At 34.2% G+C, this 14,667-nt stretch overlaps 3 protein-coding genes across 3 annotated transcripts in view; 2 read left to right on the top strand and 1 right to left on the bottom strand.

Moving 5' to 3' along the window:
• Positions 1 to 138, bottom strand: part of LOC112528300 (classical arabinogalactan protein 9-like) — a 733-nt gene extending 595 nt beyond the window's left edge. The window contains exon 1 of the mRNA XM_025139302.1: positions 13 to 138. Within this exon, the coding sequence (XP_024995070.1) occupies positions 13 to 121 (109 nt within the window). The 5' untranslated portion in view covers positions 122 to 138. The remainder of the gene's footprint in view (positions 1 to 12) is intronic.
• Positions 139 to 2,878: 2,740 nt separating this feature from the next.
• Positions 2,879 to 4,389, top strand: LOC112528586 (vesicle-associated protein 2-1-like). The gene is made up of 7 exons (XM_025139609.1): positions 2,879 to 2,939; positions 3,235 to 3,305; positions 3,413 to 3,494; positions 3,594 to 3,700; positions 3,828 to 3,953; positions 4,048 to 4,122; positions 4,207 to 4,389. Exons 1-7 carry the CDS (start codon positions 2,879 to 2,881, stop codon positions 4,387 to 4,389), a joined length of 705 nt encoding a protein of 234 aa, XP_024995377.1.
• Positions 4,390 to 9,605: 5,216 nt separating this feature from the next.
• Positions 9,606 to 10,967, top strand: LOC112527995 (expansin-like B1). Its single transcript, XM_025138873.1, has 4 exons — positions 9,606 to 9,810; positions 9,907 to 10,013; positions 10,177 to 10,488; positions 10,600 to 10,967. The coding sequence occupies exons 1-4, from the start codon at positions 9,672 to 9,674 to the stop codon at positions 10,786 to 10,788; spliced, it is 747 nt and encodes a 248-aa protein (XP_024994641.1). The 5' UTR covers positions 9,606 to 9,671; the 3' UTR covers positions 10,789 to 10,967.
• The last annotated feature ends 3,700 nt before the right edge of the window (positions 10,968 to 14,667 follow it).

Below are 14,667 nucleotides of genomic sequence, written 5' to 3'. Positions count from 1 at the left end.
GGGGTGGGGGTGGTGGTGGTGACGACATTGGCATGGTGGTTGGTGGCATTGATGGAGCTTGAGCGTCGGAGAAAGCTGCCAAGGATAAGGTGAGTAGAATTGCTACAAGTATGAGGGCCATGGTTACAGAAGTTATGTGAGAGCGAGGAAAAGGCTACGTTGAAGGCCGATATATATATAGAGTCAGCAGGATATTTATATGATACTACTAATATAATTTTTTTACTCTTGAAACTTTATAATAAAATACTATAAATGTTATAATTTTTATAATATTTATAATTAAATTATATATTTTAGAAATATCTTTTGGGAATTTACAAGTTGCTAGCCTTTGGTCATTAATTTTCCAGTTGTGTTGACAAGGACAACATTGGTTCCTTTGAATATGAGAAGCTTATTTATTGGATTTTTATGTTTTATTCTCATTTTTTAGCATTAAAAATCTTAGAGGTTCTTATTCAAAGTCACGAGATATATGAAACAAAATAAAAATCGATATTGTTAATATATGTATATGTAGGGAAAAGTTTATTTGATAAGTAAAGAAGTGATTCTAGTCATTCACTTGGTTAACATTTACGGCTTTAAACGTGAAGAATCAGATAATTCTTCAAATGGGTATGCGGAAGATAAAGATGGTAGTTTTGTAACTTTTATAAATATGTGGCAAACGGGTTCATATGTGAACCCATGTGATACGCATATGAAGTATATGTTTATATGTGAACCTGTTAATTAGTTCACATGTGAACTATTTCACTGATTCATATATGAATCAATTAATTAGTTCATATGTAAGTTACACGAGTTTACATATGAATATATAGTTCATATGTGAATCATATAGGTTCATATATGAACCCGTTTGTCGTCTATTTGTAAAAGTTATGAAACTACACTCTCTATATTCAGATAACCGCAATTTTTGACCAATCAAATACGTAATTATTGACCAGTCAAAGACGTAATTATTGATCAGTCAAATCCGATCTTGATCATATGAAGGGCTAGGATGTCGAGTTCTTAGAATGATATCATAGGAAGCATGGGAAGACACCACGACCCTTGGATGAACTCAATCCGGAGATCCAATGCCTCAAATCGACATGGTGACATTTTGGTAATAAAACAAAACTTTGATGGCTGTAGGTGGACATTGTGAACATGGAAATATTCAATCTTAACATATGTTAACAACTATGAACATGCATGACAATAAGTTAAACATCCTTCACAACCTTAATATGTATTAACATTTAATTTAAACCTTATATTAACATGGAAAATAATAAACATTATCATACATTAACGAGAAAAATGATATAAATTAACATGCAAAACATTGAATACTAATGTACGATAACATAAGTCAATATATATTAACCATAAATATTAACGTACACTAGCCTATGTTAACATACCTTACCTGAAAAATGTGAACTTGCATTAACAAAATCGGTCCCAACCATTTAAAAGAGTGTTTATATGATTTTTCTCGCGTACACACACACACACATATTATGTGTGTGTGTGTAGGATCGGTTCAAACGAGAAGGTGGTCAATTTACAAGAAGACGATAAGTTTCAATATTATATATGATTACACACATGATACACACGTTAATCATATGATGGAACACATGTATATTGACAACTTACAACTTCATCAAGTCACTTGTCAAGTAGTTAAATATAAATATGAACGAATGGGTTACGGTTTCTTCGAACACAAATCGGTATCATATGTAATATTGTAGATAATTTATATATTTTTTTTCTACTATAATCAAATATCATATATAATTCATTGACGAAAATCATATTCTTTTTTGAAAAAAAAAGTCGATTAATCATGGATATCACATGATTTTTGACGAAAATTGTAAAAAAATTCTTAAATAAACTACTTCAATAAAATAAATGTTTTACATAAAAAACTAAATCATATTTATTTGAAAGAAAAATTAATCATGCTTAAATCACAAATAATGTAAAAAACCAAGAATAAATACCTTAATTAAATGTATTAAATAATTTTTATAGAAATAAATGAATTTTCATATATAATCTGTACACAACAAAAAACACATGTGACATTTGGGAGATTTTTTAGAAAGTTATATTTAAGGGATTATTCAAATAGAATAATTAGCCCATAATTATTTTATTATCTATACTACTTTATAAAACATATTCAAAAAAAGTCTTAAAAACAACCTAAAATGCATAAGATACTATTTTTTTATACACAATTTCAAATCTCTTAATTACAACCGTAACAAAGTAAAGTACAACTCAAAGCATAAACTCTTTCACAACCCTATCGTTAACAACGTGCAACTCATATTCACAGCCCCTTTGTTCGATTTTTTTTACAACAATTCCTTTTTCTAAGACGTCGATTCATATTCTCGAGATGCAGGTTTTTTGTTTGTTGATAGAAATGATAAAGACGTTGATTTTAACATTTAATATTGAGTGTGCATTGTCATACTTCACAATTTATATTTTTGTACTCCGTTAAAGTTTTCAATTTAATTGCAAAGAAATATAAAATATTAGAAAAAGACAAACGAAACAATTGAAGAAATAAAAAGGGCGAGGGGCCGGGGGCGGGTCCGATGGTTGCGCCCACATCACTATCGACTACCACACCACATGTTCGTACCCAATTCATTTCATTACTCGATCCTCATTTCTCGTCTGCACAACTACCACCAAAATACTACTTTCTTTTTTCATTTTCATTTTTATTTTTTCGATCTATCTACGTGCCGTTAAATTTCTTTCTTTCTTTCTCGTCATCGTTCTTGAATTCGCCCGTCAATTTTTTTATTTTGATCGACTTTTACGTCCATATATCTGATCAACACCAATGACTAGTCTTGGTGGCAACAGATTGATCACCTTGGATCCCGAAGAACTCAAATTTGAATGTAAGTATAAATGTGTTTGTTTTGGTTAACGTTTTTCCTTAATCTAATTTACACCGAATGTAATTGCGATATGCAATGTGTCAATTACGATTTGAGGTGCTTTTAAGGGATGATTACTTACGTACGTATGATGGTTTTCTTTAATCTTGTATTGATTTTATCGAGATCAAAACAATCGGGGTTCTAGATTAATTGTCTTGATAGTTTAATTATATACCTTGTATCGAGTTGAGACGACATTGTAGCTTACGTAGTCGTTTGATCTGATGAATCATGTGGCATCGATGATCAACAGTTGAGCTTGATAAACCAATGTATAGTGATATGAGAGTTTCAAACATCACAGACAAGCATGTTGCCTTTAAGGTACCTAATTAACCTTTCCTTCTTTTGTCCATTTTGTTCCTTATTGTTGTTCTAATTTGCTATATCAATATATATATATATATATATATATATATGCACATGTACAGGTGAAAACCACATCTCCCAAGAAATATTTTGTAAGACCAAATACAGGTGTTATACAGCCTTGGGAAGCAAGTATGATAAGAGGTATTGTATTCGTATATGAATGCTGCTGTAATTAATAATTACTTGGGTTATTATGATATGATTAGTAAGTAATTTGAAGTTGGTGCATTTAATATTTAGTTACCCTTCAAGCTCAACATGAGTACCCTCCAGACATGCAATGCAAGGATAAATTTCTTGTACAAAGCACCGCTGTGGCTCCACATACTGATGTTGATCAGAATACTGTAAGATCTACCGTTCTCGTTTGAAACTCCACACACACACATATATATATATATATATATATATATATATATAATAAGTAAGTATCTAGTTATTAGTGACGCTACCTTGTTGCATGCATGTATCCAGTTCAGTAAGGAACCCGGTAAAACAATAGAGGAGTACAAGCTCAAGGTTACCTATGTCCTTCCTACACCCGCTCATCAGGGACCTTCAGATGACCACAACGTCAAACAGAATTTTGATGCCACCTCAGTGAGTAATTGTATATATATATATATTGAAAATTCGTTCCTATATATACATATTAATCACATATGAATGGTTAGTTAGTGCTAAATTCACGCAGAATCAGGCTATTCAGGATGCAAGAGCCTCAAGGGACGCAGCTAGAAAAGAAGCAGACAAGCTGAAACAGGAACTGGTATGTGTGTGTGTGTGTGTATTAGTTGTTTTGTGCTGTGATGGACAATTCCATGAATGAATGAATGAATGCTTCTTGTCTCAGGAGATGTTGAAGAGAAAGAGTAGTACAAGTGATGCAGGATTCTCAATGAAAGTGGCCATAGTCGCCGGAGTTATCGGGATAATGGTTGGTTTTCTATTAAACTTGGTCATGTCTTCACCACATGAAACTCCTCTACCACCACCACCAGCAGCTCCAACATCAATGCCAACAACACAAGAATGATTAACGATGCATATATGATATGCATGCATGCATGCATGATAACTATATATATATATATATATATATAAATATATATAAAGTAATCGTATAATGTCTTTTAACTATTCAAAATTACATATCTTTGTACATTCACCATTGCAATTTGCAGTTAACATTTAAATCAATACTTGTTTCTTTTTTCAAGTTTTTATGATTTTGATTAAGTTTCTGTTTTTGATATTTGATGAACGATTACAAACATATTGTAAAATTAGAAGTTCAAGGTAACTTTTACCGTAAAAACGTATGTTGGTTAAAGGATCCGCTTACGGTAGTGTGTAGTTCGGTTAACTTAATTGTCGTCATTTGATGGTGAGGGGTAAAATAGTAGAAAAAAACGGTTAGATAATAATGGAAATCGAAAACTAATCCATTGAAAGCTAATGTTCACAATATGTTCATTTTGTTTCGACACTTTAAAAGTCACGAGGGAGACCCGTAGTTCTTTTAATAGTTTATTCAGCTTCTCATATCGTTTCTCGATATCTTGAACCTATCAAAAAGAATATCCAATAAGCTTTTGAGTTAATTAAAGTGAAAAAAATTGTTTCTCGATATTGTTTAATAGACATGTAGAATGAAAAAGCATATAGTAGACAAACCACCTTCTTGAAAAAATGTAAGTTTTGATTTTTTTTTTGGAAAACATCTCATTAAAATTGTAGATGGACGACGACACTTTTTATGGCAATTTGACGTGGTTGGTCAGGACGAGAAAAACCCAAGGGTACCCTTGGTGTATTGGTAAAAAATGAGTGTTAACGTTTAAACGTGCATAACTTGTACTATGGGACTCTGTTTTAGGCCCATGACAAGTTAAATCGAAACTTGGAACGAGCAACATGCCTATGGGTAAGAATGTTTGTGTTAATACAACATGATTTGAGTGAGTTTCGACGAATTGGATGACGTGTGTTCGTTCGATTTGGCTAATGCGTGGCTCCGGCAAAATTCCGGCACGAGAATGGTTATTTTTTTCAAGTTTTTTCTGTTGGAAAACATCTCATTTACATTGTAGATGGACAATGACAATTTTCACGGCAATTCGCACTATCGGTCCGAATGAGGATAACCCAATGGTATCCCATTGGTGTATCGACCAAAAATGGGTGTTAACCCCTAAACGTGGATAATGTCTGCTACGGAACTCCATCTTAGGGCCAAGAAAAGTCAAATCGAAACTTGGAACGAGCAACACATTGCAGGAAGGTTTGTGGTAATACAACATGATTTTAGACTGTTTCGATAACCGTTAAAATGGTGCTTAGTTTGCTTGAGAATTAGCAAAACTACATGGAAAGTGATATAAAAATGATGTTGTAAATGGCTTTATCATGCGTCATAAATAAAAGTGTAATATTAAGTTTATAGAACATTTTTTGACGTTTTAACAAGTTTTTTAGGACATTTGTCAAATAAAATGTCTTATTAGTTTTTCATAGGACATTTCTTAGAAGTGTCCTATGAACACTTCTTTTTACAGGATGCTTGTATTTTAAGACATTTTTTTTTCAATAGGACGTTTTATTTCAAAATTATCTTATAAAACTTGTTAAGATGCCTAAAAATGTTGTATAAATTTATTGTAACATTTTTATATATCACAAAAGTATTCGGTTTTTCAAACTTAAGTCACGTAAAGTATTCTGTTAAGACATTTAGGGATTGTTTACCAAAAGCTTACTCGGGTAAGTGTTTACCAAGACAAATTACCTTACCGGATGAATATGACAAAGACAAAAAATTATACTCCGTAAGAGCGACGACTCTTACCACAACTAGTTTTTACCAGGTAAATTGTTGTATCTGATGTCGTTTTTGTTGATTAAAATATTACCGGTGAGTAAGTGATATTGTTGGATTTTACGAATAAGCACTTATCGGGTAAGTATTTGGTAAACGATTCCTTAGACAATTTTGACATTGTATAAACTTAGATTTTTATTACAGTACCTAAACCCTAAGCACTAATTAAAAATAAGTGGGTGTGAACCACAAGGGTGGTGCTTGATTGGTTTGAGTTTGACCAGAGGTCAAAAGTACCAGGAGGTCCAAGGTTCAAATCCAATGAGGAATAAAAATCCTCTTGTAGCTACGGAGGTTCAAATGCGAAGACTGTGGGCTATCTGCAAAGCAGGTGTCCTCCCTGTGATTAGTCGGCTCGCATAGCAGGTTGGATATCCAGGTTGTTAATAAAAAAAAGTGGGTGTGTGTAAAAAGAAATGTGGATGTTAGCTTTACACCTAAAATTTCTTATATCTCATATTGAATGATAAGATTAAGTAAACATTGTTTTTAAGAAAATATGGTGTAACTTCTTACAAGATGATTGAACGTGAACGATGTTTGGGGGTAAAAGAGTGTGAAACGGTAGCCATGCTTCACGCTTTATCATGGATCAAGACCATGAAACATGAGAATGTCATTTTTGAAACGGGATCCAAGCTGTAGCGAACGCTCTGAAGCAGGAAGATGGGGACAATACTGAATTCGGAGGCATCAGATAGGCATGCAAACCGATCATAAAGTCCAAGCCGTCTTTTAGAGTTCAATTTGCTAGGATAAACAGAAATGGAGTTGCCGACACGTTAACTAGGCAATCGTATATCTTTGTTGCGCCATCTATGGGTGTTTTGACTCTCGGGTTTGGTTGTCGGAGAAGGTAAATTCCTATTTTCATGTTTCTAATCATTGATAAAAAGCGTTATTATTTTATCCGGAAAAAGTATGACTCTGAAAACAACAAGGCGGCTTTATTGAACACTTCAAAATATACGGGTATAGATTATTTATATTTATAAAAAAAAAGTTAATTATAAATGTTAAATAAATAAATAAAATATTGATGTGTTTGTATATTTGTTGCGATGGGTTACACCATGAGAAATATAAGAAACTATGGTTGGGATATTTTTCTTTAATTAAACAATGGGTCAAAATCTAATCCACCTAACCCATTTGTGGCATAGGTTTGACCTATGCTATTGGAATGTTTGGGAGAGTGGCATTAATATTTGTAACAAGTGATATTTATTCGGTAAATACTTATTGATAAAATTTAATATTATTATTTATTGTGTAAGATTTTAGTCAACCAGAACGATATTGTATACAACAATTTTACCTGATAAGAGCTAATCGTGGTAAAGGTCATTGTCCCCACTTATCAGGTTATATATAGAGAGTTTGGTTCAAATATTAACCAATATTTTTGTGTTAACTTTGTTAACCAATCTTGACCATTGATTCTTACAATAAAGGGTTGTAATTAATCATGATAAAAAATTAAATTTTTAAATTTATAATTTCAAAGAACACATGTGAACAAAGGGGAAAAGGGTATTTAGATAATTTTCTTTTTTATGTAACTCTCATATCATTAATTGGGAGTTACAAAATCAAAAAATCTCATTATTTTTATTAATTTATTTTTGTTAATATAAGAACCATATGAACACACACACACATATATATATGAACCATTGCGTCAAATACAAACAAAAATTGACATATATATGAACTTGGGACTGTATACCATTTATGAACACAATATGAATATAATAAGAATCGTTGTTATACGAAAGTAAATAAATAAAAAAACAGGTATGAACACAATATGAACAGTTTGTGAACAATAGTTCCTTCATTATGAACACATTCAGGAGCAAGTCAATGTTGAGATATGCAGCTAGTGTACATATGAACACAATATGAACAGTTTGTGAACAATAGTTCCTTCATTATGAACACATTCAGAAGCAAGCCAATGTTGAGATATGTAGCTAGTGTACATGTGAACACAATATGAACACTTGTGAACAATTCTTTAACAATTACATATGAATTCGAATTCCGATTGTAGTCGTAGACGATTTTAACCTTTTTATTCTCATTGTTGTTGATCTGTTTTCCAATAGGTTTATCCATATTACTCGGACGATATCGAAATCTTTACAATCAGAAATTCTTTAACAATTACAAAATCAATATCATTATGAATAGAATAAATCGAAATTACAAAACATGAACATGTATAAAATCAATATTACATAATCATCAATTATTGAGATTTTTAGATTTGTAACTCCCAATTAATGATTTGGGAGTTACATAAATGACAAATTACTTAATTACCCTTGTCATTAATATATGAGTTATATGTGAACCTAAAGAAAAGATGGAATATGATTGGTTGAGCTTGGTTAACAAAGTTAACAAAAAAATCTTGGTTAGTATTTGAACCAACCCCTATATATATATATAGCCATCCTGTAACCATAAATCCCACCCGTGAAGTAAATCATTGCACCTACGGTCCAACCAATTGGGAGAGAATCAGGATTATTGATGTGTATTCGAATCATAGGGAGCTAGCAATCATTGATATGCTCATATTGGTGACGTTATTGTAGGTAGAATTTGACTAATTGGTTCATTAATTATTTGATTTCAGCTCTTTCCAAAAGGCATGAATGTAAATAAAAAACATCCCCGGAATAAGCTTCACGTCCAGGTGGTCTACCAACTCTCATAAGAGCTCCCAACGGTTCATTCATCTAACTTAAACTAGAGCCTTTTAATCCAAACATTAATTGGACGTGTATTAGCAGATTTAATTTGGTCACATTTTACTAATAATTTCTCTTCATTAATTAATTAAAGTTCTCATGTTTAATTATTGATTTCAAACATATGCATGTGGAAGATAAGACGGAATTTAAAAGTTTGGCAAATCCCATTTCCAACTTCATCACTGTAACATAAACATTGATTAAGAGAATGTTTATTTAAGGGGTCAATTTAGGTGACTCTCATAATCAAATACTATTTCTAACCCCACTTGGCCACTTCACCGGTCTTTTTTTAATTAACCCGTATATCCAACCTGCTGTGCGAGCCGACTAATCTCAGAACGACCACCTGCTTTGCAGATAGCCCGGAGTCACCGCATTTGAACCTCCATGGTCACAAGGGGATCTTTATACATCTTTGGATTTGAACATAGGACCTCATGATACTTTTGACATCTGGAGTCGAGCTCAAACCAATCAGACACCACCATTGGGTTTTCACCTGTCTTTTTAATGTGGAGAAAACAAGTGGCAATACTTAGTACTCAAATTGAAACCAATAACTTCAACTATAAATATGATCATATATTATTCATCCACAAACCCACAATCGTTAGTTGTATTGTGTCATCCCTACAAATTCTGAGAGAAGAACAATTAGGAGATATCTGTATGGCTTCAGCACACAACAACTATGGCTCTCTTCTCTTTGTTACCATCATGCTTTTGCCTTCATTGTGCTACAGCCAGGATTATTATACGTCCTCTAGAGCAACTTATTATGGCAGTCCTGATTGCTTAGGAACACCAAGTATGTATATGAGTCTCTATTTTACTAGATATGGGCTTAATGCATGTCTTAATTATGTTCTAATTAACCATACATGCATGGCAACTTAATTTTCAGCTGGTGCTTGTGGGTATAAAGATTATGGAAGAACCATAAACGGTGGTGAGGTGAGTGGAGTCTTGAGACTTTTCAAGAATGGAACCAGTTGTGGAGCATGTTATCAAGTAAGCCACCCTCTACGACCACCTCCTCCATCCTAAATGATGTTTTCATCAGCTTAATAGTATCCAGCAATGAGTTACATTTGGCATCTACGTTTTCATAGCATCGCATGCATGCTAACTAGTAAGCTATTGGAACAAATATTTGATTCAATTTACCTTGTAGGTTAGGTGCAAATCTCCCAAGCATTGCAACGAAGAAGGGGTGAAGGTGGTGGTGACAGACTATGGTGAAGGCGACCACACGGATTTCATCCTTAGCGTTCGTGCCTATACCAAACTTGCTCTTCCGGGTTTGGCTGCAGATCTAATTTCGTATGGAGTGGTTGATGTTGAATACAGGACGATTCCTTGCCAATATCCGGGATATAATCTCATGTTCAAAGTTCATGAACACAGTCGGTTCCCTGACTACCTCGCTCTTGTTGCTCTGTACCAAGCCGGTGTCAATGAAATCACAGCTATCGAATTATGGCAGGTAAATTGGTTAAGCACTTAATACATGTTAGAAATCTTACATGAAATGTACACATTTTTTCACTGAACATGGGTCCATAGTTGATTAGTTTGCTGTTGGATCATGATGCAGGAGGATTGCAAGGAATGGAGGGGGATGCGAAGGGCGTATGGTGCAGTATGGGATATGCCGAACCCACCCCAGGGAGTTTTAAATTTGCGGTTCCAAGTGAATGGTGCGAAATGGGTCCAACTCAAGAGTGTGATTCCTAGTGAGTGGAAGGCTGGGGCTGCTTATGACACCACTATTCAGCTTTCTTAAGTTAATCAAATGAACTGTCATGATGATGATAAGAGTGTGCATCTGTTTGGCTAAGTTAGATATCAAATAACTAATACATGGACCACTAGCTTTGTTGATTGTTGTTATGATTGAGTGTATTTAATACTTCATGTATAATTAAGGAGATCTGAGTGCTTTTAGTTAGTGCTGATCTATACAGTTGGCTGTTTGCTTCAAATACTTAAATACTTGAACTCTGCACTTTGGTTAGTGTAATTGGTACTTGAACTCTGCACTTTGGTTAGTGTAATTGGTACTGGTAAAATTGAACGAATGCATGTCGTGCAGTTCTTCAAAACCCTCTCAAATCATGTTGTATTAGGGTTTATGGTTTAGTGTTTAGGGTTCAGGCTTCACGGTTTATGGTTTAGGGTGTATGAATGTGCGACATATATAATCCTCGAATATGCATTATGAATACTGTAAAGAATTGAAGATGTAGCAAAAACACAAGCAATTATATGGAAACATATGAGTCTAGTATACAGAAATTTTTTGCCTAAAAACTCCATTAGGTTTCTCATCTTCAATTCATTTGTAACCAACATTGAAAAATATGAGTCTTGGTCAGAAAATTCAATAAATGGTGTAACTGAATATAGTATACACTAAGTGGCCGTTTATCAAACACTTACCCTGTAAGTGCTTACCGATAAAATTTAATACTATTATGTACTTACCGGGTAAGATTTTAGTCCATCAAAACGACATAGTATACAACAATTTACCAGGTAAGCGCTTACCGTGGTAAGAGTCGTCGCCCTCACTTACCGGGTAAGACTCTTGGTCCTTGTCTCGCTCTTACCGGGTAAAATTCTTGGTCCTTACTATATTCATCCAGAGAGGTAATGTTACTTCGTAAGCGCTTACCCGGGTAAGCGTTTGTTAAACAGCCCCTAAATCTGCCTAAAATTTGCAATACAGTTAACTTAAAACAGAACACCAAACTTCAATTCCTAACAACATCTTACTGAAACTAAACTTGTCATATTAGGTCAACTTGACTTCAACTTATCCATATAACATAAAACAAGAACCGAACAAAAACCTTAAGGGTCGTTTGGTTCGTGGAATTCGAAGGAATTTGATGAAATTGGAATAGCAAATTCATTTGATCAAATTTCAATTCTTTTGTTTGGTTCATTTCTTGAAATGGATGGAATCCTTCAAATTCCATTGAATTCCATAAATTAATGAATTCATCATTCATTAACATAATGGAAAGAATTGAATTCCATCAATACCCACCATGACCATGCTACTATTGTTCGTCATGCACCACTCCTAACCCCCCACCACTACTGTCACTGCCACCCACCCTACCCCACCACTAACCACCATGCCCCTATTGTTGTCATCATCCCCACCCAACCCCGGTCACTACGGCCATGCTACTACCGTTACTGTTGCGCCCCTAACCTAACCCCCACCACCACACCATTATTGTCGTTGTCACAACTGCCACTCACCCCCACCCTACCGCAACCCATCACTAACCATCATGCCACTACTCTCGTTGTCATACCTACCCACTCATAGCCACCCGACCACTACTGTCGTCGTCACAACTGCCACCCACCGCCCTGCCTTGCCGCCCAACCCGCCCCAAAACTAACCCCCCACCCCCACACCACTATTGTCACCTTCACAACCGCCACTCACCCACACCCCACCCTACCCAACTCACCACTAGACACCATGCCTCTATTATTGTAATCATACCCACCCACTCCCAGGCCCAGCCACCCGATCACTGTCCCATCACTATCATAGTCACAGCTATCATCCCGCCACCTACCCCTACCCCTACCCACCCCACCGTCTCGCCCCGTCCTCACCCCGCCCCACCTTACCCTACTCCAACCCACCACTAACCACCATCCTACCACTATAGTTGTCACAACTACCACAGTAGTGACATGGTGGTTGGGAGGGTGTGGCCGAGGCTATGAGTGGGATAATCCAAACAAAGACGATTTTTCCAATTCTATTGAGAGATTTCGTTCTAATTTCTACCGTTCTAATTTCTACCAACCAAACGTGAGGTCATATTCCATGCCAATTTCTTCAAAGTCAAATTCTTTCGATAGATTCCAATTGCATCAAATTCTATTCTATGAACCAAACGCCTCTAAGAGTACAAACACTTGAAATTCAAAAACAGAATTGCGTACTCTGAAGAATCTTGAAACCATAATAATGAGCCAATATCTGTCAAATGCTTGAAGAAAATACATACCTAGTTCAAATTCATCTCCTTTTCATTGATAATACCATTGATAAAGAGGGGCAAAAACAGATAAATGATGAGAAGGCTCTTTGAAAGAATGCTTCGCATATGAATTTATTAGATGCCATTTCCACCATTTCAATGATCAGATATCGTCCTAGAATTAAAACATATATGAATCCCATCAAGTTCAAAAAGGGTGAAAACGTCAGAACTAACAAATCTAACCACTAATACCCATTCCTGAGCGATTAACTTTACCACCAACAGTGTTGTGTCTGTGTGAAACTTCCCTTTGATTTGCGTTGCAGATCGTGATTTCTCGATGAAATTTGAAAGAAGCAAAGGCCATGGATATCTGTTGTTGTTGAACCATCGTCGAGAACCATGTATTGACGGGTTTTTGAAACAAATCTTGGACGGCGAGATGCGGTAAGTATCATCATGTACGAAGGAATGGAGAGGTTGGACAGGGGGAGGTGGCAAATATTGTTGACTCTGCCGTTGAGAGGAAGAGGTCCGACGACATGTGCAGGGTGAATCCGTTTGATCCGAGTCATTGAGGGGCATTATGTGATAAAGGCTTTATTTTTTATTTACTAGTAACTAATTGTGTACTCGCGCAATGCAGCGGGAGCCATGAATTTTAACGATTTTGAAGTTTTATTGGTTTTATAATATAAAATTTAACGATGATATAGGTTATACTTGGTCTTTACATATTAATACAATTTGAATAAATAAGAGTTATGGTTCAAATTACAGACTATCGATGAAAAAAATTGTATGAGGGTTTAAAATCCAATATATTTAAAATACAACATATTTAAACGACTCCACAAATGTATTCGTTTTACACCAAGAGCAAAGAACCAAGAAACTTGAATTTTAAGATAAACACTCAAAACCAATAAAGAAAACTACAAATTTGACAGATCATAAGCCATGAAAAGACAAAAAAAGATGGGGTTTAGAATGAAATTTCAACAGCTTACCCTCTTTCTTGTCCAGAAACTCAGATTAAGGTTGAATTAATACATGTATATATATATTTCAAAAAACCCAAGAACATATTAATTCAAAACATATTATACAGTGCAATTTGGACAGTCTAATCCCAAAATATATAGCATATATATAAATAAATAACTATAAAAGTATAAATCATAAATATTAAAAAAAATTACAGTATATATAATAATATAATTAAGTCAAAAACTATTCAATATTGGACTCATTTCGAAAGTATTAACGAGACGATTATAATGTTGTAACTTGTTAAAATAAAAATGTATTTTTTTAACATGTTTTAATTGATATACGATTATGTATGTTAATTTGATAAATGTTTAAAATGAAACATTTAAAAGTAAATGACGTAAAGTAAATTAATTAATTAATTATAGGGGTATAAAATGTAAATTTAAAATTATAATTTTAAAAAAATCGATTATGAGATTGTGAGTGTATGTGAGGAGATGATGTGGTGAAAAAATGAGTATAAAGGGTATTTCGATCATTTAGAATTTTAAGACTTTAAGACTTTTGCTAAATTTGTTTTATAAGATAGTATAGATTAAAATCCAATATATTTAAAATCCAACATATTTAAACGACTCCACAAATGT

The sequence above is a fragment of the Cynara cardunculus genome (assembly GCF_001531365.2).
Source record: "Cynara cardunculus var. scolymus isolate 2C chromosome LG 15, CcrdV1, whole genome shotgun sequence".
NCBI lineage: Eukaryota > Viridiplantae > Streptophyta > Magnoliopsida > Asterales > Asteraceae > Cynara > Cynara cardunculus.
This window is presented reverse-complemented; position numbering and strand designations above follow the sequence as displayed.

Coding starts and splice junctions, on each gene's coding strand:
- LOC112527995 (XM_025138873.1), top strand. CDS start 9,672: ATGGCTTCAGCACACAACAACTATGGCTCTCTTCTCTTTGTTACCATC. Junction 9,811..9,906: donor TGATTGCTTAGGAACACCAA/GTATGTATATGA, acceptor CTTAATTTTCAG/CTGGTGCTTGTGGGTATAAA. Junction 10,489..10,599: donor CAGCTATCGAATTATGGCAG/GTAAATTGGTTA, acceptor ATCATGATGCAG/GAGGATTGCAAGGAATGGAG.
- LOC112528586 (XM_025139609.1), top strand. CDS start 2,879: ATGACTAGTCTTGGTGGCAACAGATTGATCACCTTGGATCCCGAAGAA. Junction 3,306..3,412: donor ACAAGCATGTTGCCTTTAAG/GTACCTAATTAA, acceptor GCACATGTACAG/GTGAAAACCACATCTCCCAA. Junction 4,123..4,206: donor ACAAGCTGAAACAGGAACTG/GTATGTGTGTGT, acceptor TTCTTGTCTCAG/GAGATGTTGAAGAGAAAGAG.